At 32.1% G+C, this 26,002-nt stretch overlaps 1 protein-coding gene, 1 long non-coding RNA gene and 1 pseudogene across 4 annotated transcripts; 1 reads left to right on the plus strand and 2 right to left on the minus strand.

Moving 5' to 3' along the window:
• Window positions 1–4,403, minus strand: LOC139511346 (uncharacterized). Its single transcript, XR_011662005.1, has 2 exons — window positions 4,199–4,403; window positions 1–1,181 (listed from the first exon to the last, which is right to left on the minus strand). It is a non-coding gene; the product is annotated as an uncharacterized lncRNA (long non-coding RNA).
• Window positions 4,365–25,644, plus strand: LOC139511344 (NADPH-dependent diflavin oxidoreductase 1-like). 3 transcript variants are annotated; one of them, XM_071297988.1, is made up of 16 exons: window positions 4,365–4,449; window positions 7,125–7,271; window positions 7,975–8,052; window positions 9,537–9,634; window positions 10,461–10,559; window positions 11,000–11,101; window positions 12,215–12,424; window positions 12,915–13,036; window positions 19,271–19,443; window positions 20,339–20,386; window positions 21,128–21,235; window positions 21,499–21,691; window positions 22,142–22,201; window positions 23,717–23,835; window positions 24,534–24,625; window positions 25,460–25,644. In XM_071297988.1, the coding sequence occupies exons 2-16, from the start codon at window positions 7,134–7,136 to the stop codon at window positions 25,602–25,604; spliced, it is 1,785 nt and encodes a 594-aa protein (XP_071154089.1). In that variant the 5' UTR covers window positions 4,365–4,449; window positions 7,125–7,133; the 3' UTR covers window positions 25,605–25,644. The 3 variants fall into 3 exon arrangements, with proteins under 3 accessions (XP_071154089.1, XP_071154088.1, XP_071154090.1); XM_071297987.1 differs by having other exon boundaries at window positions 4,432–4,529; XM_071297989.1 differs by lacking the exon at window positions 4,365–4,449 and adding an exon at window positions 5,336–5,437.
• On the minus strand, window positions 13,826–15,050 carry LOC139511345 (complement C1q-like protein 3; annotated as a pseudogene).
• Window positions 25,645–26,002: the final 358 nt, after the last annotated feature.

The following is a 26,002-nucleotide window of genomic DNA, read 5'->3' on the forward strand; positions in this document are numbered from 1 at the left end:
TTCACTTTAAACTTTATGTTGTTATGTATATCAGCACACTAACAAGCTATTGAATATTTTACTAGAAAAATCAAATTCTTTATATCCATATTGTGGTTGGTCCTTTTTGAGAGAGAAAAAATCTGCACAATGTCCATGGAAAACTTGCATTAATTTAGTTGTGGTTGTCTTTGCAATTTCAGAAAAAAAAATTATTCTCATTCATGGAGGCCAAAATATTAATTATATAACAGGTGAGCTGATACATGTATATCAATTGGATAAGATTTTGATATATTTAACATTGTAAGAATATTTCTTAACAAATTTGGTCAAAATTGGTAAGTGCTGATATATACCTGTATTAAGAGAAGAACACTTTTTCAGGGATTTTATAGCTGACTATGCAGTATGGGTTTTGCTCATTGTTGAAGGCTGCACGGAGACTTATAGTTGTTAATTTATGTGTCATTTGGTCTCTTGTAAAGAGTGGTCTCATTGGCAATCATACCACATCTTTTTTATATTTGAAATTTTATAAAGTTAAATAACTTTTTCAAAATTTGATAAGAAGAGCCAATACATGTACAAATGTATATGGCTTAAACATCAAAATATCTATAAATAGTTGTATACTTTAGTTAGATGTCTGACAGGCTCTGATCATCACAAGCTGAAGCAAAATAAAGACTGGTGCCATTGATTCTGAAGTGGATATTATCCTTGTCCGACTAAGTTTCTGACACAATAAGATTTTAAATACGAACAATAATGTCAAGTACAACATAGAAGACAAAAATCTTATAACTGCCGCACGCAGTTCTGTTTCTTTAACCATTCGTATAAACACTATGATACAGAAATAGCAGTTTAGTCCATCTGCTATGTATAGTGGTGTGAACACTGACCACCAGGATAAATTTATCACACTCTCGTACTTCAACACGGCCATCACAGAAAACACAAGCAAGGTCACAAGATGTGTCCAGATTTCAAACGCGGTCATTCCAAGCCACTGAACAATCTCATTCAATGTAAACAGCATGGTGTGCTGATTTAAATTTCCACGCTCTTTTATGGTAAAGTGATCATAATATTTTAATCATATACAATTATCTTCTCCTCATGGAACACACTGTGGCATTTACCTTTTCATGTTTCTTAACTTTCTCTGTAAAAGTCTATTATATATCACCACTTTCCTGTAAAAGAGACAAAAGTTTTATTTTCATTTACATGTATTACATACATTGTACATGTACATTCCTCATATTAGTATTAAAAAAAAAGTGGTATGATTGCCAATAAAACAACTTTCAACAAGACACCAAACACTTTTGCCAAATGAAGTAAAAGTTCGAAATTATATTTTACATGTTTTATATTTATAATATTGATAGTAATTCATCAGTAAAAGTATAGTTAAACAACAAAACAATGTATAGAAATTATTAGTTATATATAAACAAGATAGGATTATCAGTAGACCCAGTCAAATTATCTGGAGGAAAAGATGGGAGGAAATAGCAAAGGACAATCAAAAATGTACTTGAATAAAACAGACAAGGCCAAAAGAAAACAACAGGCTACATACATTGTAACAAGGATATTATTAGGAAATGGGAGTGATTCTGTCTTTTACAGGACATTAAATCCAGTAAAGATAGAGCACTTACATACTACTTTCATATACAAATTTCAACAATTTTAACCCTTTTATAAATACTCATAAAATATATGTTGATAGTGTGGGTCTTCCCATGGATTGAAACAAGTGCCTGTGTTTGAAGCAGAGAGGAGTTATAAATTGTTGGGTACCTTCTCGTAAATAAACATTGATAGTGGGTCTTCCAATGGATAGAAACAAGTGCCTGTGTTTGAAGCGGAGCAATGAAAAAAGTAGTTGAGTACCTTCTCGTAAATATACATTGATAGTGGGTGACTGTGGGTCTTCCCATGGATAGAAACAAGTGCCTGTGAGAAATAAACTAACTAAAGCAGGATTAAAAACTTATTCAACATAAACCCTTTATAAACTAATGTGAAGGAAAAGGGGTGAAAAAGTTGGGAGCAACATAATTTTGGGTGAACTGACCCCCATAATTCTGTTGGGCATGTTCTGGCATCGTGTATGTTGCAGTTGAGTCAGGGGTTCCACAGGGGTCAGTTCTTGGACCAAGTCTCTTCTTGTACTATATTAATGACATTCCAACTGGTCTAACATCTACAGTACGTTTATTTGCAGTCGACACAATAGTTTATTTGGCAATAAAATCAAACTCCGATGCATTAACACTACAAAAAGATCTCGACAAACTGGCATCATGGGAAACTACCTGGAAAATGGCATTCCACCCAGATAAGTGTAATGTAATTTCAGTCACCAGAAATAAAAAACAATCCCATTTAACTACACATTACACAATCATTCTATAGAACATGTAACAACAGCAAAATATCTGGGGGTCACCATCAGTTCCAACCTTAAATGGGATGTGCATATTAACAACATATGCAAGAAAGCTAATAGCACACTAGGCTTTCTTAGGAGGAACCTGAACATAAGTTCAACATCCATTAAAGAGCAAGCATATACATGTAAGTCCCTAGTAAGACCATCACTAGAGTATGCTTGCTCTGTTTGGGATCCATACTTACAACAAGACATAGATAGCATTGAAAAAGTTCAAAGGAGGGCTGTGTGTTTTGTTACCAACAAATACAGAAACACTTCAAGCGTTGGTAACCTGTTACAACATCTTGAATGGCGCAGTCTCTCTGACAGGAGAAAAGACTCCAGATTGGTAATGCTTTACAAAATTGAACATGAAAAGGTTGCAATTCCTAAAAATAATAAATTAATTCTACAAAAAAGACAAAAAAGAAATTCTAATTCGAACAGCTTCCAAATTCCATTCTGCAAAACACAGTACAGAAAAGAATCCTATTTTCCAAGAACTATTACCGACTGGAACAAACTACCGGATAACATTGTAAATTGCACTTCAGTAGACTCTTTTAAATCTTCAATTTCAAAGCATCAATATTACATGTAACTCAATTACAACATCTTACTTTATTATAAAAAACATTTAATTTTTTTTAATTCTTTGTATTTTTTAAAAATTGTACATTTTGTAATCTATGTCTTGTTGTAAGTTTCCTCCGGTGACATAATCTTCAATTTATTGAAGGCGGTCACTATATGGTAGAATAGAATAGAAGAAAAAAAAATTTAGTTATGACATAAGACAAATGTGGCGCATTATTTTTTAAGAGAATTTGTTTTACTTCAAATTATGGCTGACAAAGTTGAATAATGTATTGATGATAATTTTAGTTTTTGGTATCTGGTCCGGCCCCAAACCGATCCGGCCCCAAGTCAATCTGGCCAAAAGTCGATCCGGCCCATATCGATCCGGCCCAAGTCGATCCGGCCCACGTCGATCCGGCCCCAAGTCGATCCGGCCCCTTAATAAAATATGAATAAATTATATTTACTATATGGAGGAATTTGTGACAAATTTTAACAGTAAAAACTTTGAAAGTCATGGCGATTTTTATTTTATTTACTTCTCACACAGAGTAGCTAAATAAATATTTACAGTCCAATGGAACCGTTAAAATTTAACTCATCATAATGTCTTGTTTAACCAAATCATTAAGTCTATAATTGGTTTGTTTATTCAACAATTGTCTGATGATTGTGAACTAAGGTAATGCCACTCATAATCACATAATTCAATCAAATTCTGATTTATAAAAGTTACGTAATCAACAAGGTCTTTATAGTTTGATCTTTTGTTTGATGTATATTAATAATTAATTGTATTTTTACTGTTTTTACTTTTTATTGTAACTTCAGAGGCTTCTATAACACCTGTTTATTTTTTGTTATATCGAAAAATAGTCAATATATTTTTCTTAGAATGTTAAAATTGACAATACTTTGAAAAGTTGTGCACGTTGTGTGTAGACATTAGACATTATAAAAAAAAGTTAATCTTTTACATTATAATTAAAATCATAAACATTTATGAATAACAATTAATATATGTCTTTATTTTTATTCCTCAGTTGTAAATATATTTTTTATTGGGGCCGGATCGACATGGGGCCGGATCGACCCGAAAGCTTAGTTTTTGAAAATATAAACCATATTTTTATCTTTGAGGTCTCCATGTAGCCAAGGATTTGTAGCATTCCTGAATAACTGTACCTGTATCATCAAATGTTATGTTAATATTTAAATTTGATCTCCTCGAAATGTTCTGGTTTTGCTCTAAAATTTCAATCTAAAATTTTATAAACTATCTCGACATTTCCTGATCGTCGTACGAAAGTAACAAACTGTACAAAGAAAAATGTCGTTTCTTCAAACGCTCTGCCGAGAGCGAATTTTGTTCTGGTTCCCAGCTGTCAATGAGTAAACGACATCAGTATGTAGTGAAACGTAAACATTATAAACCAGTAAGTCAAAATTTGGAAAATATGAAGATTCAGATTTAAGGCAAATGTGAAATGAATAGACAATAGTTGATTTTAAATCCGTTAGTCCATTTGTTATCTCGGGTCTTGGCAACTTCCCTCTTACATGGAGTTTGTTTTCTTTTGATTTGCAGAAAAGGCATATTATCATCTATATTTTTCCCAATGATAGACTACATGTATACTGTATATAGGAAAGACCGACCTCTAAACAGTGGCGGATCCAGCCATTTAAAAAAGGGTGGGTTCCCAACCCAGAGTAAAGGGGGGGTTCCAACTATATGCTCCCATTCAAATGCATTGATCGGCAAAAAAAAAGGGGGGGTTTCAACCCCCGGACCCCCCCTGGAGCCGCCACTTCTAAGCGATAAAAATCTTAGCCACGGAAGTGTACTCATTGCAGTAACAACAAACTTACTATCCTAAGAAATAAGAGATCTACAAACAGACTCAGAATCTATTTGGGTACAAATAAACATGACAAATGCCAGAAAGTTAATTGTTGGAAGTTATTATCGACCTCCATCTGATAATGGCACATCCATTGAACAGCTTAAAATCTCACTAGATCGCATAAACCAAAATACAAAATCTACAATCATTCTTGGTGGCGACTTTAATCTTGGGCACATAAACTAGGATATTCCATGCACCATCCCGAGTAAACCAGACATCAAGCTACATGAACAACTTCTAAACATTATAAATGAACATTCACTTGAGCAGATTGTAAAAAAGCCCACATGGGGAGACAGAACACTTGATCTCATTCTCACCAACATACCAAGCATAGTCAACAAAGTGGAGACTATGCCTTCTATCGGAAATGCAGACCATGATATCGTCTATGCAGAATGTGCACTATCTCTAAAACGCAACAAGAAAATGCCAAGAAAAACCTACCAGTACAGAAAAGCTAACTGGGAAAACATCAAACAAGATGTGAACAAACTCCCACAAGAAATCAAAGGTCATTATCATAGTTCATCTACTGATGATCTATGGAATACAGTTACAGAAAGGCTACTTCAATCAGTCAAGAAAAACATCCCCCAGAAGACAATCACAAACAAGAAAAAACTACCCTGGGTTAATAAAACATTAAAAATCATGATAAACAAAGTTAAAAGACTACATAAAAAGAGCAAAAACAGTCCAGATCAAATGAAAAAATACAAATACTTGAAAAGAACATTACAAAAAGAAATGCGTAATGCCTACTGGAATTACATCGAAAAAATTATTTTTGACCTACTAGTAGATGAACCAGATGACAACATCAGAAAAAAACAACCAAAGAACTTGTTTACATACATAAAAAGTATGAAAAATGACAATACAGGCATTGCTGCTCTTAGAAAAGATGGTAAACTTACTGACAATACATCTGACAAAACTAACATCCTAAATAGTCAGTTTCAAAAAGCATTTTCCGAAGAAACAACAAGTGAACCTATTCCGGATAAAGGGAAATCAAACTATCCAAAAATGAATAAGATTACCATCTCCAAGAAGGGTGTAATAAAATTACTGGACAAGATAAATCCTAATAAAGCAACTGGTCAAGATCAAATTTGCGGAACAGTACTCAAAGAACTTAGTAGTGACATTTCAACTGCAATCACCTACATCTTCCAAAAATCACTCGACACAGGAAAAATCCCAAAAGATTGGAAACATGCAAACGTCTGTCCTGTTTTTAAAAAAGGTGATAAACACAACGCAATAAACTATAGACCCATATCTCTCACATGCATACTTTGTAAGATCATGGAACACATCATAGCCAGTAGTATGATGGACCACTTAGAAAATAACAAAATCTTGTACGACCTTCAACACGGATTTCGAGCATCTAGATCATGTGAAACCCAACTAGTATCATTCATCCAAGAACTAGCAAAAAATAACAACAGTAACATCCAAACTGACATAGTTGTGATGGACTTTGCCAAAGCCTTTGACAAAGTTCCTCACAAAAGACTTCTCTACAAACAGAAACACTATGGCATTGATCACAACACTCTAAAATGGATAGAAGATTTTCTCACATCCCGTACACAAACGGTCATTATTGATGGTGTTCAGTCGGACAAAATTAACGTAACATCTGGTGTTCCCCAAGGTACAGTCTTGGGTCCGATCCTGTTCCTTGTATATATTAATGACTTTAATGAATACATGAAACACAGTACCCTCAGACTATTTGCAGATGATAGTATAATTTATAAAACAATTGGAAATAAAGAAGACACACAAAAACTGCAAGAAGACCTCACATCAGCAGCAAAATGGGAGAAGGACTGATTTTGACGAATCACGTTAATTCTCTTACAAAAAATAATACTTACAATAATTATTTGAGACCTTCTAAAATGACAGTTTGAAGTCTGATGTGCATGTACTGATCATACTGTAACTTCCTTCATAGATTGTTAAGAAACTTGGACAAACTAATCTTCCACTGCAAGAAATATCATCTGATGAAAAATGTTTGTTAAAAAAAATTCTGTAATTTACTGATAAATGGCCTTGCATGTTATTTGAACAAACTGATATGATGCTATGTTAATTATGTAATTGATGCTTGTACTACAATTCAAAAAAAATAAGATGAGGTAGTGATTATTGTGACTCTATTCTTCTCTTTTTTTTAGTAAAAAGAAATGGAGATTGACAGAAAATTATTGATTTTGTATGGAAGTCAAACAGGAACAGCTCAAGATGTTGCTGATAAAGTTTACAGAGAGGCTAAAAGAAGACATTTTTCAGCAAGAGTTACTGCCCTTGACAGTTATGATATTGTAAGAAACTGTTTTTAGGATTAATTACATGTATCAAGTATTTATATAATATTTACATGATAAGAGAATAGAAGCATATTTCCAAAACATGAAGTAACTATCTTAATGTTGAAATGCATTGCTTATTTACAAATAAAGACTGTTTTGATTCTTATATGTATATAATGGGTGAGGGCTGTATAGCCAGTCAAGGTAGATGAAAACTCCAATCATCATCATCATCATCTGGTAAAACAAACAAAGTCACTTAACTTATGCTTTTTATACTGACAATTTTAATATACAAATTTATGTAGGGGTTCACCTTCTTACATGTGCATGCAAAATTTGAATTAAATAAAAACACTCACTTATAGATGTATAACCTTTGAATTGTGGCAAGACACAATTGACTCTGGTCTAAATTGATTAGTAATACCAGTTTTCCTGCCCAAGGTCAGTGGTTCAGTTTTGGTAATTTCTGGAAGTGGCTTCATACACAAACAAACAAACATGCAATTTAGAATAACATTTGGTGTGTATTTCACTGCAGTACAGATTTTCATGCTAGTACTTTTGTTTGAAAGCTTAAGAGTAGATTCACATGTTGAAATGATCTAGTTAAATGTTTTTTGTAATCTATAGTCATTCTTAATTAATTGAACTTTAAACCTATACATGTATACTGTATGTTTTAGCCATTTCAATAAGTTTTCCTTTTTAGTCTAATCTAATCCAGGAGAAGTTAGTAATATTTGTATGTTCTACAAGTGGTCAAGGTGACCCACCAGACAATATGAAGGTAATTACAATCTAAGTCAGATTTATATCATAAGACTAAAAGTAAGATTAATGAATATAATATGTATGCAGCTATACTGAAAAAAGAATAATTTCATATTCAAAATAGAATAAAAGAATTGGTTGTCATATTTTATGATTTCATGATTGATTAATTTCCATTACCCATACATGCAGAATGAATTTCAATACATGAACCAATATAATGTTGTCAGTGTTTAACTTTTTATCCTTAGTTCATGCCATGTACATAGCATCTCCTTAGCAATGACCATATAACTCTAGAAATATTATTCTTCCCTTTGAAAGTGTTGCATTTTTTTTTTATGAACTTATACCATAAACCTTATTTAGCAATGTCTTGGACAAGTTCTAAAATCAGTGACTATCAATTATTTTTAAAAGAGTCATGACCCTTGGAAACATTAATTATATAGACGATTGGATCATTAGCACTCTCATAGGTACAATTCTAGCCAGAATTTTATCAAACTTATATCATAGGTTTATATCAACAATGTCTTTGAAACTTTCTAAAAATCAGTGCTGATCTAAAGTTTTGCCCCCTGGAAATATTACTTATATTGAAAACTGCCTGATGAGCACTCCATTGTGCACAATTCTTGCCAGTATTTAATGAAATTTATATTACTGGTATAGATTTATATCATCTATGTTTTTGACGAGTTTGAAATTCAGTGGTGGTCAATTATTTAAAAAAGAGTTATGCCCTTGGAATTATTAATCATATGGAAAATTGCATTGTTAGCACTCTCATGTATACAGTTCTTGCCAGATTTTTATCAAACTTATATCATAGGTTTATATCCCCAATGTCTTTGACACTTTCAAAAATCAGTGCTGATAAAATATTTTCAACAAGTTATGTTCCTTTGGAAAAATTAGTTAAAACAGAAATCCCATTCCATTTGCTCCGAAACTCTCATTTCTCTAAGATATTTATAAATTGTTTTAAAGAACAAAAACAAATGTTTTATTTAGTTATGACCTTGGTATCTGTTGTGAATTAGTTATAGTATCAGTTCAGTCTATTTTATACTCTTTTATTTGGTTAACGTTTTACCACCATTTTAGGTAACATTAGGCCAGCAAAGTTGCACTTGCCGACGTCTCTATGTATATCATTGACTCCAAGTAAAGCATATGAAACATTGAAAACTTCTTTGAGTTTATAGCCATTACTTGCCTTTATTATCGACACGTCCAAAACAGTATCTTGGATAGATGAAATATGTGCAAAGCAAGGTAGATTGGAACTCTGTTTTTCAATTTTTTTTCTAAACTACTATTATTTTCTGAGGTAATTCCTTTCACAAGGCTATTCAAAAGACACAATTTAAATGTGTGATGTATTGCTGAAACAATAGTATATGTGTTTTGAACTGGAAATAGACATTTATTGATAACAAGTTTAATGTTATCAGCTATAAATAGATTTTAATTGATCTGTTATTTTCTCTGTAGATGTTTTGGAGATTTATATTGAGGAAGAATTTACCAGTCAACTCACTGAGTCAGATGTCATATGCTATGTTAGGACTTGGTGATTCTGCTTATCAAAAGTAAGTAGTATACATGTATCTACTGTCTAGTATCAATAAAACAATTGTTCTGGATTTTTTTCTTTTAATAAAGAAATTTCCTGTACTCACTGTTCATGTAAACTGTGGAGAAGACGTTACTAAGTTGTAAAACTTGTGTCTGATCCATTTGTCATTTAATTTTGAACAATAAAATATGTTTAAATTATGTAAACTGTGAAAGTTATAGTGAACACATTTATATTAGCGCTTATCTATTTATCTGTACAAATTAAATGTAAAACTGTACTGTTTTATAAAATTTATCAAGATTTTTGATAGATATATGAAGATAGATAATGGTTATTTTACCACTGCAATCCCTTTCCATGTGATTAGGCAATAGTTGTGTCACAATTACCTAAAAAATATGATCAAAAGACTGAGAAAATTGTTTGGGATAGGGCTCTTCTCAAAGAAATCCAAATGATACAGCAGTTATGCCTAGCCTAATTTTGTTACCTTTTAAATTTACATGAACTTTTCTATCTAATTTAGTAATTCTTTTGTCTTGCAGACAAGCACTTTGGTAGAAATAAAAAAAAAAAAAAAAAAATCCGCAAAGAGTATACATTTTTTGTAGGTGCATGATCATCGGGTTCTTAGAATCAAAATTATATAACTAAAAAGTACAGTAAAAAAACATTTTTTATTGTTCAAATATAATTGACTATTTACTGATTTTTACAATTGGTCATTTAACTTTCACATGTTCCGCTGATTTAAACCCAAAAATTATCATTGATAATTATTAATTAGTAATTTCTAGTAGTTATTCTACTGTTTAATTGTAAGCTTTATATTTCAGGTTTAACTTTGTAGCTAAGAAGTTATATAAAAGATTACAACAGTTAGGGGCTGGTAGTTTGTTACCAGTGGCTTTAGCAGATGATCAACATGATTTAGGGTATGTAAAACATCATTTTGGCAAGGTTACTTGGTTAGAATTTTAAACAAAACCAACATGAGGCCTCAGTGGTCAAGTGGCGTAAGTAGTTTAACTGTTGTTAGAAACCAGCATTTGGGGTGCATTCCTCTTCAAACTTAATTGACTAGGATTGTCAGTTTACGTTTTCCTGTCCAAGGTCAGTGGTCATCTCAGGCCCTTTGGACTTCCTCCATTTTTAAAAACTGACTGCCATGAAATAGCCAATTATGTTTCACCAATCAATCAATCATTTAATACTAAATATGCAAATAGAATAATCAATTTATGTAAATGATTGGAGATTATTTTAATACTGTGTAATTGTCTATTATAATGTAATACCTGTTTATATTAATTTTGGAAATACTGGGTATGCATATTTTTATACTCAAAACAAAATTCCTGCTTAAAAATTTCAGACCTGATGCAGTTATTTACCCTTGGTTAGACTCTTTGTGGAAGAAGGTTCTGAATATCTATCCACTGCCTCCAGGAAGAGAGATTATTAGTAGTAGTATCAGGTAAGCAATTAATACTTGCATCATATGTACTTCCAATACCATTTCTTTATTTTAAAGTTTCAGGGCAAATCTGGTGAGAACTCCTGTGAAGAAAATATTTATACTTAAGTAAATTTTTTATCTGTTTTGATGAATTACTGGTACATGTATCTGTATTTGTACACATACCTGCTGGGCAAGCTACCAAGATATCCTGTAATATAACATATGGTGTAGCATTCTTCTGCTTTCATTGGATATTATGATCATGTGTTTCAAAGGTTATTTTATGTATCCAGAGCCTTGTTTCTATTTTTAAGTATATTGACGGTATGTTTTCTATTTATATGTATATTGGTGGTCAATATACAAAAAATCTTGCTAAATTTAGATTTATGACGTCATGACGTCACACATAACATCCATAGAGGAAGCACTGCAGCCACCAAAAAGAAAATTTGCCAGTTTATGAGGATATTTCCGGAATAATTTGATGTTAAATGCAGACGCTAGGAATACAAGAAAGCCATTGCAACAAGCTATGAAGTTGTTAAAAAAAATATTGATACTTTCAATAACATGTTAAAACTCTTGCAAAACACAATTTAAAAATACACAGAAAGAACATTGAAAGCCATTTTCCTAATATATTATTTACATATGTAGTATATAAATTAAGGACTTTCACTCAATCAATACGTTATATATGGACCTGTTAGATTATATTGACACTCGAACTTTGTCTTCGGTCAATATAATCTGAACAGGTCCATATATAACGTATTGACCTCGTCAAAAGTCCATAATTGATAAATATTAAAGTATAGATTATGACGACAAGAAAGACATTTCTAATTAAACATGCTTATTTGTTATAGAAACTATCCATCAGTAAATGGAACCAATTTTGCTAAATAATTGACCAGTTTAAAATGTCTAAATAAAATGTATTGAACTGATCTGTAGTAGTTGATAATAAACAACTAAGCTACAGAGACTTTCTGTGTCAAATTACTTTTTCACATTTTCTAAATATGCATTATCCATTAGGTGTGAAAAGTCACCATTCATAAAGTAAAGGGGAGTGAAAAATTAACACATTTTAATATATTATTTATAAATATTATTTTGTAGACCTCCTTCAAGGTATACAGCAACTTTTCTAGATAATACATCACCACTTCCAGATTTAGATAATTACAGAATCGGTAACCACAATAACACAACTCCTGGCCAATCAAATCCTTTCTATGCTAAGATGACATCAAATGAAAGAGTTACATCACATGATCACTTTCAAGATGTTAGATTAATAAGATTTGACATCAGTAATTCAAATATGAGGTAATTTGTGGAACATAGTATGTGATTTGAGAGTGAAACTGATTTATTTCTCTGTACTTTTAAATGTTTATTCAGTATGAGCCTTCTTCATAGAAAACTATGCTTTAGAGCAACTGAAATTCACACAACTATACAGTAATATCTGTATGTGGCAGGTGAATCTCTGATCTTAGTTGACCATCATTGCCAGTTTTCTTGCTGAATGTTGGTGGTTGTCTGGGCACTTAAGCTTCCTCCATCAATTAATACTGGCCACAATGATACTACCTAGAGTGCCGATAGTGGTGTAAAACACCACAAACCAATCAATTGATTGATGGGTTTTGCAGGTCAAGAAATTCAATAATTTCAAAAAATTAACTTTTTTGGTTCAGAATCAAAAACTTAACATCAGAAAGTGATTACTTTTGATTAAACAACTTTTACAATCATATTTATTAACTAAGAAATAAAGCAATGTATCTTAAATATTTGTCAATGTTTTTCTTAGTTATTCGCCAGGAGATGTAGTTGTGATTATGCCACAGAATTCCCTAGAAACTGTTACAGAATTTATAAATCATATGAAGTTGAAAGATGACAACTTTTTCCATATACAGCAGCAAGATCTAGGTAAACTGTAATATATATATTTTGTGGGGGGGGGGGGGGGGGGAATTTTTTTCATTTGAAGATTTGTTTGTTACCGTAAGCTTATCTGAATTATTGCACTCCCTTTTTGAAGAACAGAACTATCTAGAAAATATCAATGTAGTTTGAAAAATTAAATTGATCAAGAGTTGTCTCCCCATGGTTTTTAAATTTATTAAGAAGCATAATTTCTCCAGGTTATAGTGGCTTCCAAAAGACTTAATGGTTGTCAATGTCTTGTTTATATGTTATTTTGTTCAAAAAATGTGTGTACATGGGTTTTTTCCATGTACTTTAATCACCTCATTATTCTGATCATTATCTGTGCTTTATTGTGTAATAACTTGTTTGATTTTATTGCTCAAATTTTAGACTCCCAATCACACAATAATTGGTTAATAAAATATAATGAGCAGAATACAACACATAGCATTAAGATATTGACACATATATATATATCCATGACTTCTTATTATGTTTGGTAATCTATGATGTAATCTTGAGGAGTACAACACTGTTTTGACTTTTAAACTAAAGCTGTAGAACTTTGAAATTTTACCAAGGTGAATTGATTTACCTAATTTTATCGTTGTATTTACCAATAGAATACTGGATATTTAACATTAAGTATAATGAATATTTACATGAAACACCTTTTACATTTTCTGCTCCTCACCCCTTCAAAAAAGTTAGCAGAAAAAAAAGCAAAATGGCTTGTGAAACTCAATTTTTATTTTGAATGGCCTTTAAATGTTAAATATCTAAGATTAATACAGACAAAAATTATTTTATTTGTTATAAAATAAGTAATATTCATACAAAATAAGTGCATTCTAACATACTTATATTTATATTTAACTGTCTTAGACCCCTGTAAAAAGTCTGCAATTATTGTGACAAAAACATCAGTTTAACAGATAACCAGACATATAGGAATAGCGGTCACCATGAATATTGCCACCTCCAGTTTTTGTAATAGAAATAAGATCTCCTCTTTTTAATGATATAACAAAACTCTGTGTTTGTGAATTAGCATGTTCTGTTTTGCCAACATATCCATTTGAGATTACAGCGTCATTTTTCATCCATTTATAATGAACATCATTAGATGCTTGTGCCATTATCAAGCAGCCCATCACATAGAGCCCATCTTTAGGTGTAGTGAACACTCCTGACAAGGGATTGTAATGGTTTCCTATGTTTGTATCAACATCATCAAATTTAATGGTTTGCCCATCAGGGATGGATAAATGCTGCTTTACAAATACAAGAAAAGCTGGCTTCCCGTTGTAACCTGCAACATAACAAAAGTCACTGGTCAAAGACATTTTTTTTATATTACAGATGAAAGGTTTTCGTCATGAGAATTGTTTGCCAGGTCATCATGTCATTAGAAACCTTGTTCAAAATAGTTTTGTTCAGGGGCAAGTGTTTGAAAATCAAGCAAATAGCATTTTTATATGACAATTTTTTTTTTAAATCGGACCAGATAAGACCCATATCTAAAAGAGAAAAGTAAAAATATGCAAACATGTCAATTATAAGCTTTATTTTGGATGGGCCTGGGGTAGTTTAAGCTTGCTCACCAGCTTTTTTCCAATTATTTTTTTTATTAAATAGCCCTGCAAATTTTGAGTATTGTGAAGAAACAAAATGTTTAAAAAGTTGGTTGGTAAGATTTTAGTTGTAGAAAATTTACTTAAATATATTTGCTGCAAAATGGAAGTGATCAAAAGAAGTATTTCAGTTTGAAAATATAAAAAAAGATCAAAGCATTTGTGTTGTAAAGTATGAATAATTTTAGTTATAAGGTTATAAAAAATGATAAAATATTAACTTACTGTTAGAATCACAGCCAAAGTTAAATATCTGATCTGCAATGCAGAAGTTGGTCAAATAAAACTAAGGAATTACCCAAAACTTCAACATTTTGACACAAGCGATCTGTAGGCTTGTCTGCTGGCTCAGATATAGCCTGGTAGTTTATATAATTATTCTTAAATTGTTGTGATCTTTGCCCAGACATACTTCTGTAAAGGAAGTTTATAATTAAGTTTTGTACATACTTTCCTATGTTAAGTTTGAAGCAATTTATGTCTCAAGTACTTTTTGTTTTTAAATCAATATTGCACAAGTGATTGAAATTGACAACTTGGTCATTCTTAATTGTTTATGTCAGTACACTATCAGAGGCATATTTATGGAGGGGCACAAGGGGCCTAGGCCCCGTTCATTTTTGGGAAAATTAGGTTGATTATTAAAGGAATCACTGAAACATGACTGGAGTTGGCCCCCTCTCAGGCAGTCAGTGGGCTTCCCCTTATGAAAATTCTGGATCAATCACTGACTATAAGAGAGTCAACTCAAACATATTTTCAGATACATTTTTATACATACAAAACTTTACAATAAGATGATGCTTCCCTAAGAAATATATCTGTACTAATTCTATAGCCTATTTTTTTTTACATTTTCCTTAATTAGACAATTCCTTTACATTCTTTGTTGTAGAGTTCTAGGACTTTTACCATATTTTGACTTTTTGGTACGGTTTGGTAATCTTGTATTTATAGATATGGAATTATTTGGCACATACAATACTTTTTTCTTGGCATATTTGCTTTATTTACAGATATATGATTACCTGTCTCATACACTACTTTTCTCATGACATTTGTTCTATTTATAGATATATGATTACCTGTCTTATTCACTACTTTTCTCATGACATTTGTTCTATTTATAGATATAGGATTACATGTCTCATACACTACTTTTCTCATGACATTTAATCTTTTTATAATGGTATGGTGTCGTCTGCGTCATCGTCTGCGTCATCATCCGAAGACACATATGGTGTCCGGACAATAACTTTAGTTTAAGTGGATGGATCTCTATGAAATTTTATAAAAAGGTTCAATACCTCAAAAGGAAGGTTGGGATTGATTTTGGGGATGATGGTCCCTACCGTTTTGGATTTTGGGGCCCAAAACAAGCATTTTTCTACTTTCAGGATATCAACTTGTGTATAAGCATTTCAATTGCTCTGAAATTGTACCATCAATGTTTAATACCACAGGTAGAAGGCTTGGATTGATTTTGGGGGTTATGATCCCAAAATGTGTAGGAATTTGGGGCCAAAAAAGGGGCCAATATAAGCATTTTGTTTAGTTTTCAGTCGATAACTTGTGTTTAAGTGTATAAATCTCTCGGAAATTATACCACAAGTTCCATACTACAAAGGGATGGTTATGGGGGGGGGGGGGGGGGGGGGGTTATGGTTCAAATCATCAACCATTTAGGGACAAAAAAGGGTGAAAACAAGGGTTTTTCTGGTTAAAGGACAATTAAGAAAATTTAAAAGCAGCGAATGGGAGGTAATCCAATTAAAATTTAAAGAACACTGTTATATATGGCCCAAGACCACAATTAATGACCCCGCTTTTCGTTGTCCACGAATATAGTTCCTTTTAATTAGAGTGTATTTTTCCTTATTTTTTTTTCTTTCCCTTCCTCACTCATTTCTTAGATTTTTTTTGGTGGAAATGAAAGAAGAGAGGTGAAATAAATTTTTGGATGTTGTATTTTAACTGATTTTGATATGGAATGAGTGATTAGGCCAAGTGCAAAAAGGTAATATTTACAGTTTTCGGAACATCTCTTGACTTGTCAATAGGGGTAGGGATGTGTATTGGCTAAATTTGTAAAAGTGATTGCGTCAATCTTTCTGAATTTTGGATATATATTTGGACTAGGACTATACATTACACACACAAAAAATTTGACAAAAGTGCATGGTGCAATTTTTTTAATGATGCAAAAGGTTATAAAGAACTGATAGAGGAATTAATTGTGGTCTGTGGCCTAAGAGGTGCATTTCAGCAAATTTTGAATTTTTACTTTGGCATCTTCTCTGAATGATCTATTGGTATTAATTTGTCAAACTACATGAGAAGAAATGATTTTCACTTTCATTTGATAGAAATTTTGTGAAAAAGTCACTTTTCAGGTTAAATGCCCAAAATGTAGCTTTTTCACTTTTTTCAATATTTTTTCAAAAACAGCATGCTTAATTTCTCTCTGACAGGTTTTTCCTGATATCTATTTGTGTTTGTGGTATTTATTTCAGTTGTTTAACTTATTTGTGAACTCTGAACTAAATAAAAAGTAGATAAAACCATAAAAAGAGTGCAAAATGGGCTGTTTTAATAGTCTAAGTCTAACGGTCAGTATAGGCAGCAGGTGAAATGTGAAGTTCTATGCACTTAAAAGTTGTATTCCTAAAAAGATTGCACTGAATCTATATAAAAACACTTATTACTGGTTGCTTAACCATTTCTGTTTCACAGATTACCTTTACTTTCTTCTTTTGGATAGCTAGTGGTTAAAATATTGGCCTTTTGAGGCTGAAATTTCATTCAGGTTTTAAACAGTAAAGTTAATAAACTTTGCATAAGACCATACTGTCTACATATATAGTTGAAAGTGACAGTCTTGTTACATCCAGGCTCCATGTTTTATCATATCTAAGCACAGATTTAAGCAAAAAGAAGCATATCTCCATCTCCCATATCATTTATATGCTTTTTAATATGCAAATGTGGGGAACGGCCTAAATTGACAACCTGTTTTTTTAAGCATGACATTGCTAAAGACCATTTTATCCACATGTGTTATGCTATTTGAAACTTATATTTCCATTAAAAGTACATTTATAACATGTTAAAGTTTTTTTGATACCTTAACAACTTCAGAAAATTGTGGTAAGTGAAAAATATTACATTTTATATAAGGCCTCACTTTACTTGAAAACCTCTATTTTTTGGCACAGGCTCATATAAAATTAACTTCTGGCCATTTTTCATAAGTCTGATACATGAAGTATGCTTTCTGTTGCTTTACATAGATGTTAACTTATACATAGAGACATTAAAAAGTGTTAGTTTTGGTATCTTTTGGTTTTTAGAAGCTCCAATTTGATAGTTGAAATTGTTCTAATTCAACGCCACAATTCAGCACCCAAAGTTCAGATATAAAAAATGCCACATTTTTTTTATTTGGTATCATATGGCTTTGAAACTTTGTAAACTGTTTTATAATATACTAAGCTTGAATCATGCCAAGTTTTATTAGAATTGGTCAAGTTTTAGGCCCCTAATAGGCCCAAGACCACAATTAATGACCCCGCTTTTCGTTGTCCACGAATATAGTTCCTTTTAATTAGAGTGTATTTTTCCTTATTTTTTTTTCTTTCCCTTCCTCACTCATTTCTTAGATTTTTTTTGGTGGAAATGAAAGAAGAGAGGTGAAAGAAATTTTTGGATGTTGTATTTTAACTGATTTTGATATGGAATGAGTGATTAGGCCAAGTGCAAAAAGGTAATATTTACAGTTTTCAGAACATCTCTTGACTTGTCAATAGGGGTAGGGATGTGTATTGGCTAAATTTGTAAAAGTGATTGCGTCAATCTTTCTGAATTTTGGATATATATTTGGACTAGGACTATACATTACACACACAAAAAATTTGACAAAAGTGCATGGTGCAATTTTTTTAATGATGCAAAAGGTTATAAAGAACTGATAGAGGAATTAATTGTGGTCTGTGGCCATATATATATGTTTGATTACTTGATTACCTCCCTTACACTGCTTGAAAATTATGTGATGTGGGGGGGGGGGGGGTGTAAAATTTCATTAGACCACATTCATTCTGTGTCAGAAACCTATGATGTGTGAACTACTTAATCACAATTCAGAGCTGTATCAAGCTTGAATGTTGTGTCCATACTTGCCCCAACTGTTCAGGGTTTGACCACTGCGGTCGTATAAAGCTGTGCCCTGCAGAGCATCTGGTTATAGATATAGGATTACCTGTTTTATACACTACTTTTCTCATGACAAAATTGGTTCTATTTATATATATAGGATTACCTGTCTCATACAATACTTTCTCATGACATTATTGTTCTATTTATAGATATAGGATTACCTGTCTCATACAATACTTTTTTCATGACATATTTGTTCTATTTATAGATATAGGATTACCTGTCTCATACAATACTTTTTTCATGACATATTTGTTCTATTTATAGATATAGGATTACCTGTCTCATACAATACTTTTCTCATGAAATATTTGTTCTATTTATAGATATAGGATTACATGTCTCATACAATACTTTTCTCATGACATATTTGTTCTATTTATAGATATAGGATTACCTGACACGTTACCACAGCCCTGTTCAGTACAGTATTTAGTACAACATTATTTAGACATCAACAGTGTACCCAGAAGATCCTTCTTTGAACTGTTATCTTACTTTGCTGACAATGAATTGGAAAAAGAAAAACTAGAAGAATTCTGCACAGCAGAAGGACAGGTGAAATCAATTGATAAACTTCCCTCATGCAAAGCTCTGATTCCTTACTTGGCTTTGGGTATGCTTTTTGTAAAAAATAGATGGGTTTGATTGCCAATGAGACTTCTCTTAACAAGAGACCAAGATGATAGAATTTAACAACTATAGGTCACAATACGGCCTTCAACAATGGGCAAACCCCATAGTCCATACCACATAGTCAGCTATAAAAGGCCCTGAAAAGACAAATGTTAAACAAGTCAAAGGAGAAAGCTAACTTTCTTATTTATGTACAAAATGATGAATGTATAACAAATATGTAACACTGCAAAAAAACGACAATCACTGATTTCAGGCTCCTGACTTGGGTTTATAAGGTTATATAAGATATTTTGGCCTCAAGCATCATAGAAATTCCATTTTATATTGTCAAAATGTGCATCTGATGCAGTAAAATGTGTACCATTGATGTTATTGATACAGTTGCTACAATATTTAATGGATATATTTTTCATTTCATCATTAAAATATCAAGTAGAAATACTAGCTGATGTAGAGATGATGTATGTTTGTTCCAAAATTGGATTCCATTCTCTAACTTTATTTTGCCTCAACCAAATTTTATGAAACTTATATGCAATGCTAATTACCACTAAACACAGATAATGTATGAATTTTTGTGGCATCAATTTTACCTTTCTAAAGTTATGCTCCTTTACAAATGGAAAAATTGCTAAAATATTTGGTTACTGTTCTTGAACTTAAGTTTGCCTCAAACAAATGTTTAGAAAATTGTACACAATGCTTATTACCTCAAAACACAGATCAAGTACAAATTTGCCATTGAAATCTAGCAAATATACATGTGTATGAATACCATCTGAATATACTATTATCTCTTTTATCTGTTTTATAGGAAGAGCTGTATACCTATTGTAACAGAGTTAGAAGATCTATTTTAGAGGTAATTATTGGAAATTTCTGAAATATGTAAATCCCATGTCAGGGATGTTTCTAGAGGAGTTACCATGAATTTTTTTTACAAAAAGTCTACATTTTGCATGATTGAACTGTGTTGTTAAATAAATGTGTGAAAGAATAGAATCAAAGTTCTTGTTAGCACAGAAGGGTAAGGATTGTCTAAATTTATCAGTGGGAAGTAAAATTAAATATTGCATTGTATATAAAGCATTGGTTGTAGTTGATTCATCTACAATTCCGAACAATGGGAGATAACTTCAAATTTTAAAGACGACTTTAACAATGATATCATTTATATTTTTAGAACAGATATTAGATTCCTGCACCTTGCAAATGTTATGTAATTTTCTTAACAGATGTAGCATCATTTTGTGACTTGAATATCTGAGCATATATTACATTGATAAATTTCTGGAAATGTTCATGGATAGAATGTTATGATCAATGCACTATATTTTGTGTATTAAAAAGGTAGTGATAAGCCTTGGAAGATTTAGATATCATGTCAATAACATAGGGTTTTGATTGCATTTCATGTAATCTTTTCCCAAAAAATAAGTCTGGACAGAGAATTTCAAGTATGGTATGAAAATTGGCAGTTAGCTCAGTGTAAAATATTTTCCTGACAACAACATCTGCTATTTGACTCTACAAATAATACTTTCAGTCATGCATACTTCAAAAATATTTATCAACATGTTAATGTTTGCTCTCTAATTGACAGGTTCTACAAGATTTCCCCCACACTAGTGCCAATATTCCATTTGAGTACCTATTTGATTTAATACCTGTACTTCAACCAAGGTCTTTCTCCATAGCTTCTTCACAGAAGGTAAGCTTTTTATATTTTATCCCCCAGCAATGGCATCCTTAACTAATACAGAGTCACAAACAGATTATGCCAGTATGACTGATTTATTCAAATGAAGATATCTAGCTATGTAGAAGTAAACATGAAGTGTTTTAATATGTTATTCAAATGTAAAATAAAGAAATACATTTTTTATAATATATATTTAATGCATTTTTTAAAAAGTCTTATAAAAACATAATATTTGTTTCTGCTTTACAATAATGTTTATTTTGGTTTCACAGATGTATTCAGATGAAATACATGTTTTAATGGCAGTTGTTACATATAAGACAAAGATGTTTAAACCTAGACTTGGAGTTTGTTCTACATGGTTAGCTGGCATGTCACCAGGAACAATAGTGCCTCTGTGGGTAAAGAAGGGGACGATAGCCTTCCCGTCTGATCCAGCTTGTCCTGTTGTTATGGTGGGTCCAGGTATGTTTGTAAAGACCTTCAACCAAGAGTTGAATATTTTAACCTTTCAGTGTCTAGTTGTTAAACGTGATTGTGATTCTATATATGGCAGTAATTGTATAGCTTGATTATATAACTGGAGCAGTCTTTTTACAAATTTATGCCAAAAAACTGTTGCATGAAACTACCTATGAAGAACAGAAATAGGGTATATATATTATTTTGGCTTTATTTTGGCCAAACACTGTTTACAGGGTCTTGCAAGAAAACATGAAAAGAGACAAAAAAAAAAGGATTGGCCAAGTGTGTAAAAAAATTTTAATCAATAATTCCACAAAAATGGATTGATAAATATTTAACAAATAGTACATCTATTGGTAATATCAGCTCAACATCATGCTACTCATTCATTTTACAAAATTCATGCTGTCTGCTAGAGAACTTTGTTTCTCCTATTCTAAATACTTTTAGGTACAGGATGTGCTCCATTCAGAAGTTTTATACAAGAAAGAACAGTCGCTGGAACAGGAGGTGAGAACAGCAAGATATTTACCAAACTTTATAGCTTTTGACAGTTTATCATGTACCATGTACAGTTGTGCATCCTTTTTCCTCTTATACATAGTAATACAGTATATGGAATTCACATGTCAAAACATACTCTTGGAATGATAAATGACTAAATTATCTATTACAATGTTTACTTATCCCCTGTACGTAGGGCTGGCTGGCCACTGCAGACAGTTTCTGTGTTATAACTCAGGAACTGTTCAACCAATGAATTTTAAATTTTGATATGCTGTTACTGATAACTGATTATTGAGATCAAGGTTAATATTGGGTTGCTGGTGTCTCAATGCCATTATGCTTACAAAGTTTAAAAAAAACCCAACTGAAACAGGAGGAAAGCGATGAGACATACAATTTTGAGTCAAATACCATAAATGCAATTCTAATTTTTATCGAGCCTGCAACTTTTGTTGCAGAAAGCTATACATAGGTATAGTGATCGGGTGGCGGCGGTGTTAGCTAACTTTTTAAAAGCTTTATATTTTAGAAGTTGGAAGACCTGGATGCTTCATACTTTGCATATAGATGCCTCATGTTACGAACTTTCTGTCAGTCACATGTCCAATGTCCTTGACCTCATTTTCATGGTTCAGTGACTACTTAAAAAAAAAGTTAAGATTTTTTGTAATGTTAAATTCTATTATTATAAGTAATAGGATAACTATATTTGGTATGTGCATACCTTGGAAGGTCCTCATGCCCGTCAGACAGTTTTCACTTGACCTTGACCTCATTTCCTGGATCAGTGAACAAGGTTAAGTTATGGTGGTCAAGTCCATATCTCAGATACTATAAGCAGAAGTTCTAGTATATATTCAGTGTATGGAAGGACTGTAAGATGTACATGTCAAACTAGCAGGTGTCATCTGATCTTGACCTCATTTTCATGGTTCAGTGGTTATAGTTAAGTTTTAGTGTTTTGGTCTGTTTTTCTTATACTATATGCAATAGGTCTACTATATTTGGTGTATAGAATGATTGTAAGGTGTACATGTCTAGCTGACAGGTGTCATCTGACCTTGACCTCATTTTCATGGTTCAGTGGTCAAAGTTAAGTTTTTGAGTTTTTGGTCTTTTTTCTAATACTATATGCAATAGGTCAACTATATTTGGTATATGGAGATATTTTATGATCTATATGTCAGTCGCACAGGTTTTATTTGACCTTGACCTTATTTTCATGGTTTATTGCTAAGTGTTAAGTATTTGTGTTTTGGTCTGTTTTTCTTAATTTATAAGCAATAGGTCAACTATATTTGTTTTATTGAAGAATTGTTAGCTGTTCATGTCTGCCAGGCATGGCTCATCTGACCTTGACCTCATTTTCATGGTTCGTTGATCAATGTTTAGTTTTCTTGGTTAATGTTGAGTTTATGTGACAGTTGTAATAAAGCTTTATATTTAGGACTATTAACATAATATTAATGATCAAAGAAGGCAAGACATTTCAGCGTGTGCACTCTTGTTTATTTTAAGGTAATACATTATACTTTGGCTGTAGAAACAAAGACAATGATTACTATTGCCAGGATGAATGGACAGCTCTGGTGGACAAGGGGCTTCTTAACTTAATAACTGCGTTTTCTAGAGATCAGGTATGCATATTTGTAATCACAAAATCAGATTTACGCTCAGTAACAAAAAAAATTGAAAAAAAATAATTTTATAATTTTTTTCTTCATTTTTGTAATTTCTGCGATCATGAAGGTGGGACACAGCAATTCTATATTTCTGGCTTAGTCAGTGTTGTGCCAAACAAAGGTTAAGTCTGTTAAAGCTTTTTTGGTAACATCAACAACTTTGTCAAATCATCATGGAATTTCAGGAAATTTATAATGATAAAATTGAGAATGGAAATGGGGAATGTGCCAAAGAGACAACAACCCGACCATAGAGCAGACAACAGCAGAAGGTCACCAACAGGTCTTCAATGCAACGAGAAATTCTCGCACCCGGAGGCGTCCTTCAGCTGGCCCCTAAACAAATATATACTGGTTCAGTGATAATGAACACCATGAAGCTTCTTTATAATCTGGAAATAAAATCTAGAGTGAAATTAAGATATTTTTCCATTTTTCTCAATTTTCTGTACTTTACAAATGCAGTTTTTGGGGAGCATATCTGTCAAAGAGATTCTCTACAGTAATCACTAGCTACAGTACAGGTATAGGTACAGTCTTGTCAGATTTCAAAACTTGAAAAATTACTTAACAAACTGCCATTCAATTTTACAAATCAAGAGAATACAAATACACTCTGATGATTAAAACAAAGTGTTTCTTGTTCTATTCAGGATGACAAAATATATGTTCAACACAAAATATTGGAGAGTAAATTAATGCTGTGGAATATACTGGAGAATGGTGGCTGGTTTTATGTGGCAGGGTAAGTTATAATTTAATTTTTAGTTGCAGGATGGCCATTTTTTGTGTGGCCTTATTTATCAGAGCAATATTATAGCCACGATTGTATTCATTTGGAAAGTTAAAAATTCACAATTTCTTTTAAATATTTAATATTTATTATGTATTCCTGAAGACGCAGATCAAACATTGAAAGTTTACAAAAGACAGTGAAGGGTGAATTTAATTTATAATATTGTTGAATTCTTTCTTAAATCACTAACAGTAAAAAATAAAATGCTTCGCTGAACACAGCCTGATACAACTGCAGAGGTTAAACCCTGAACAGTTGGGGCAATTTTGGACACAATATTTAAGCTTGAAACTGTCTGAATTTGGTTTGTGATCAAATTTTTGACATATTATAGATTTCCAACACAAAACAAATGTCAAGATCTTACAAATATTTATTGCGCAATACTGTGCAATTTTCAAAAAAAAATAAATTGAACCCCTTAATAAAATTGGAACACCCCAATTTTTTAAAATCCCCCCTTGGGGAAATTACCCCCCCCCCCCACTCATTCCCAGCCTTTCCTTTGTAGTATAGAACCTTGTAGTAAAATTTCATCAATCCCAACCTTCCTTTTGTGGTATTGAACCTTCTTAATAAATTTCAAAGAGATCCATTCACGTAAACTAAGATTATTGTCCGGAAACCAAATGTGTGTTTGGACGACACCGCAGACGACATCATACCATTATACAATCCAAAAAAAATAACTATTTTCTCTGAACTCTATCTGTAATAAAATATTTAAAACGCCCAGATAATCTGAAAACAATCTGTTACACTTATAAATTCTTTCATTCTCAGAAATGCTAAACGAATGCCTGATGATGTAAAGGATGCAGTTAAACAAGTGATAATGGATTGTGGAAGTAAATCAGAAGACAAAGCTGAACAGTATATCCATAAACTAGAACAATGTCGTAGATACCAGGCGGAAACATGGTCTTGACACAAAATATTTTCTAGTAATAAATTAAAATTTTATTATATTTTTGTCTACTGGTATTTAAATTTTGCAAAGTAATGAATTTTGCCTTTGGTTTATGTGTTGTTGTCAGGTTTATCTTCTTCACAAAATTCATTGATAACTTGTTTAGACTTCCGACATCCATGGATTGTTTGAATTTTTGTCAATCAATTGTTGCTTGTTAGTCAATGAAATTGAGAATGGAAACGGGGAATGTGTCAAAGAGACAACAATCTGATCAAAGAGCAGAACACAGCCCAAGGCCACAATAGGTCTTCAACATAGAGAGAAAATCCAACACCCTAGTTTCCTAGTTGTGTAAACTTTTGTTCTGAATGGGTTGATGTCTCAATGACATTCTTATTTCCTGTTTGTCACTT

Source organism: Mytilus edulis, chromosome 2, assembly GCF_963676685.1.
Source record: "Mytilus edulis chromosome 2, xbMytEdul2.2, whole genome shotgun sequence".
Classification (NCBI taxonomy): domain Eukaryota; kingdom Metazoa; phylum Mollusca; class Bivalvia; order Mytilida; family Mytilidae; genus Mytilus; species Mytilus edulis.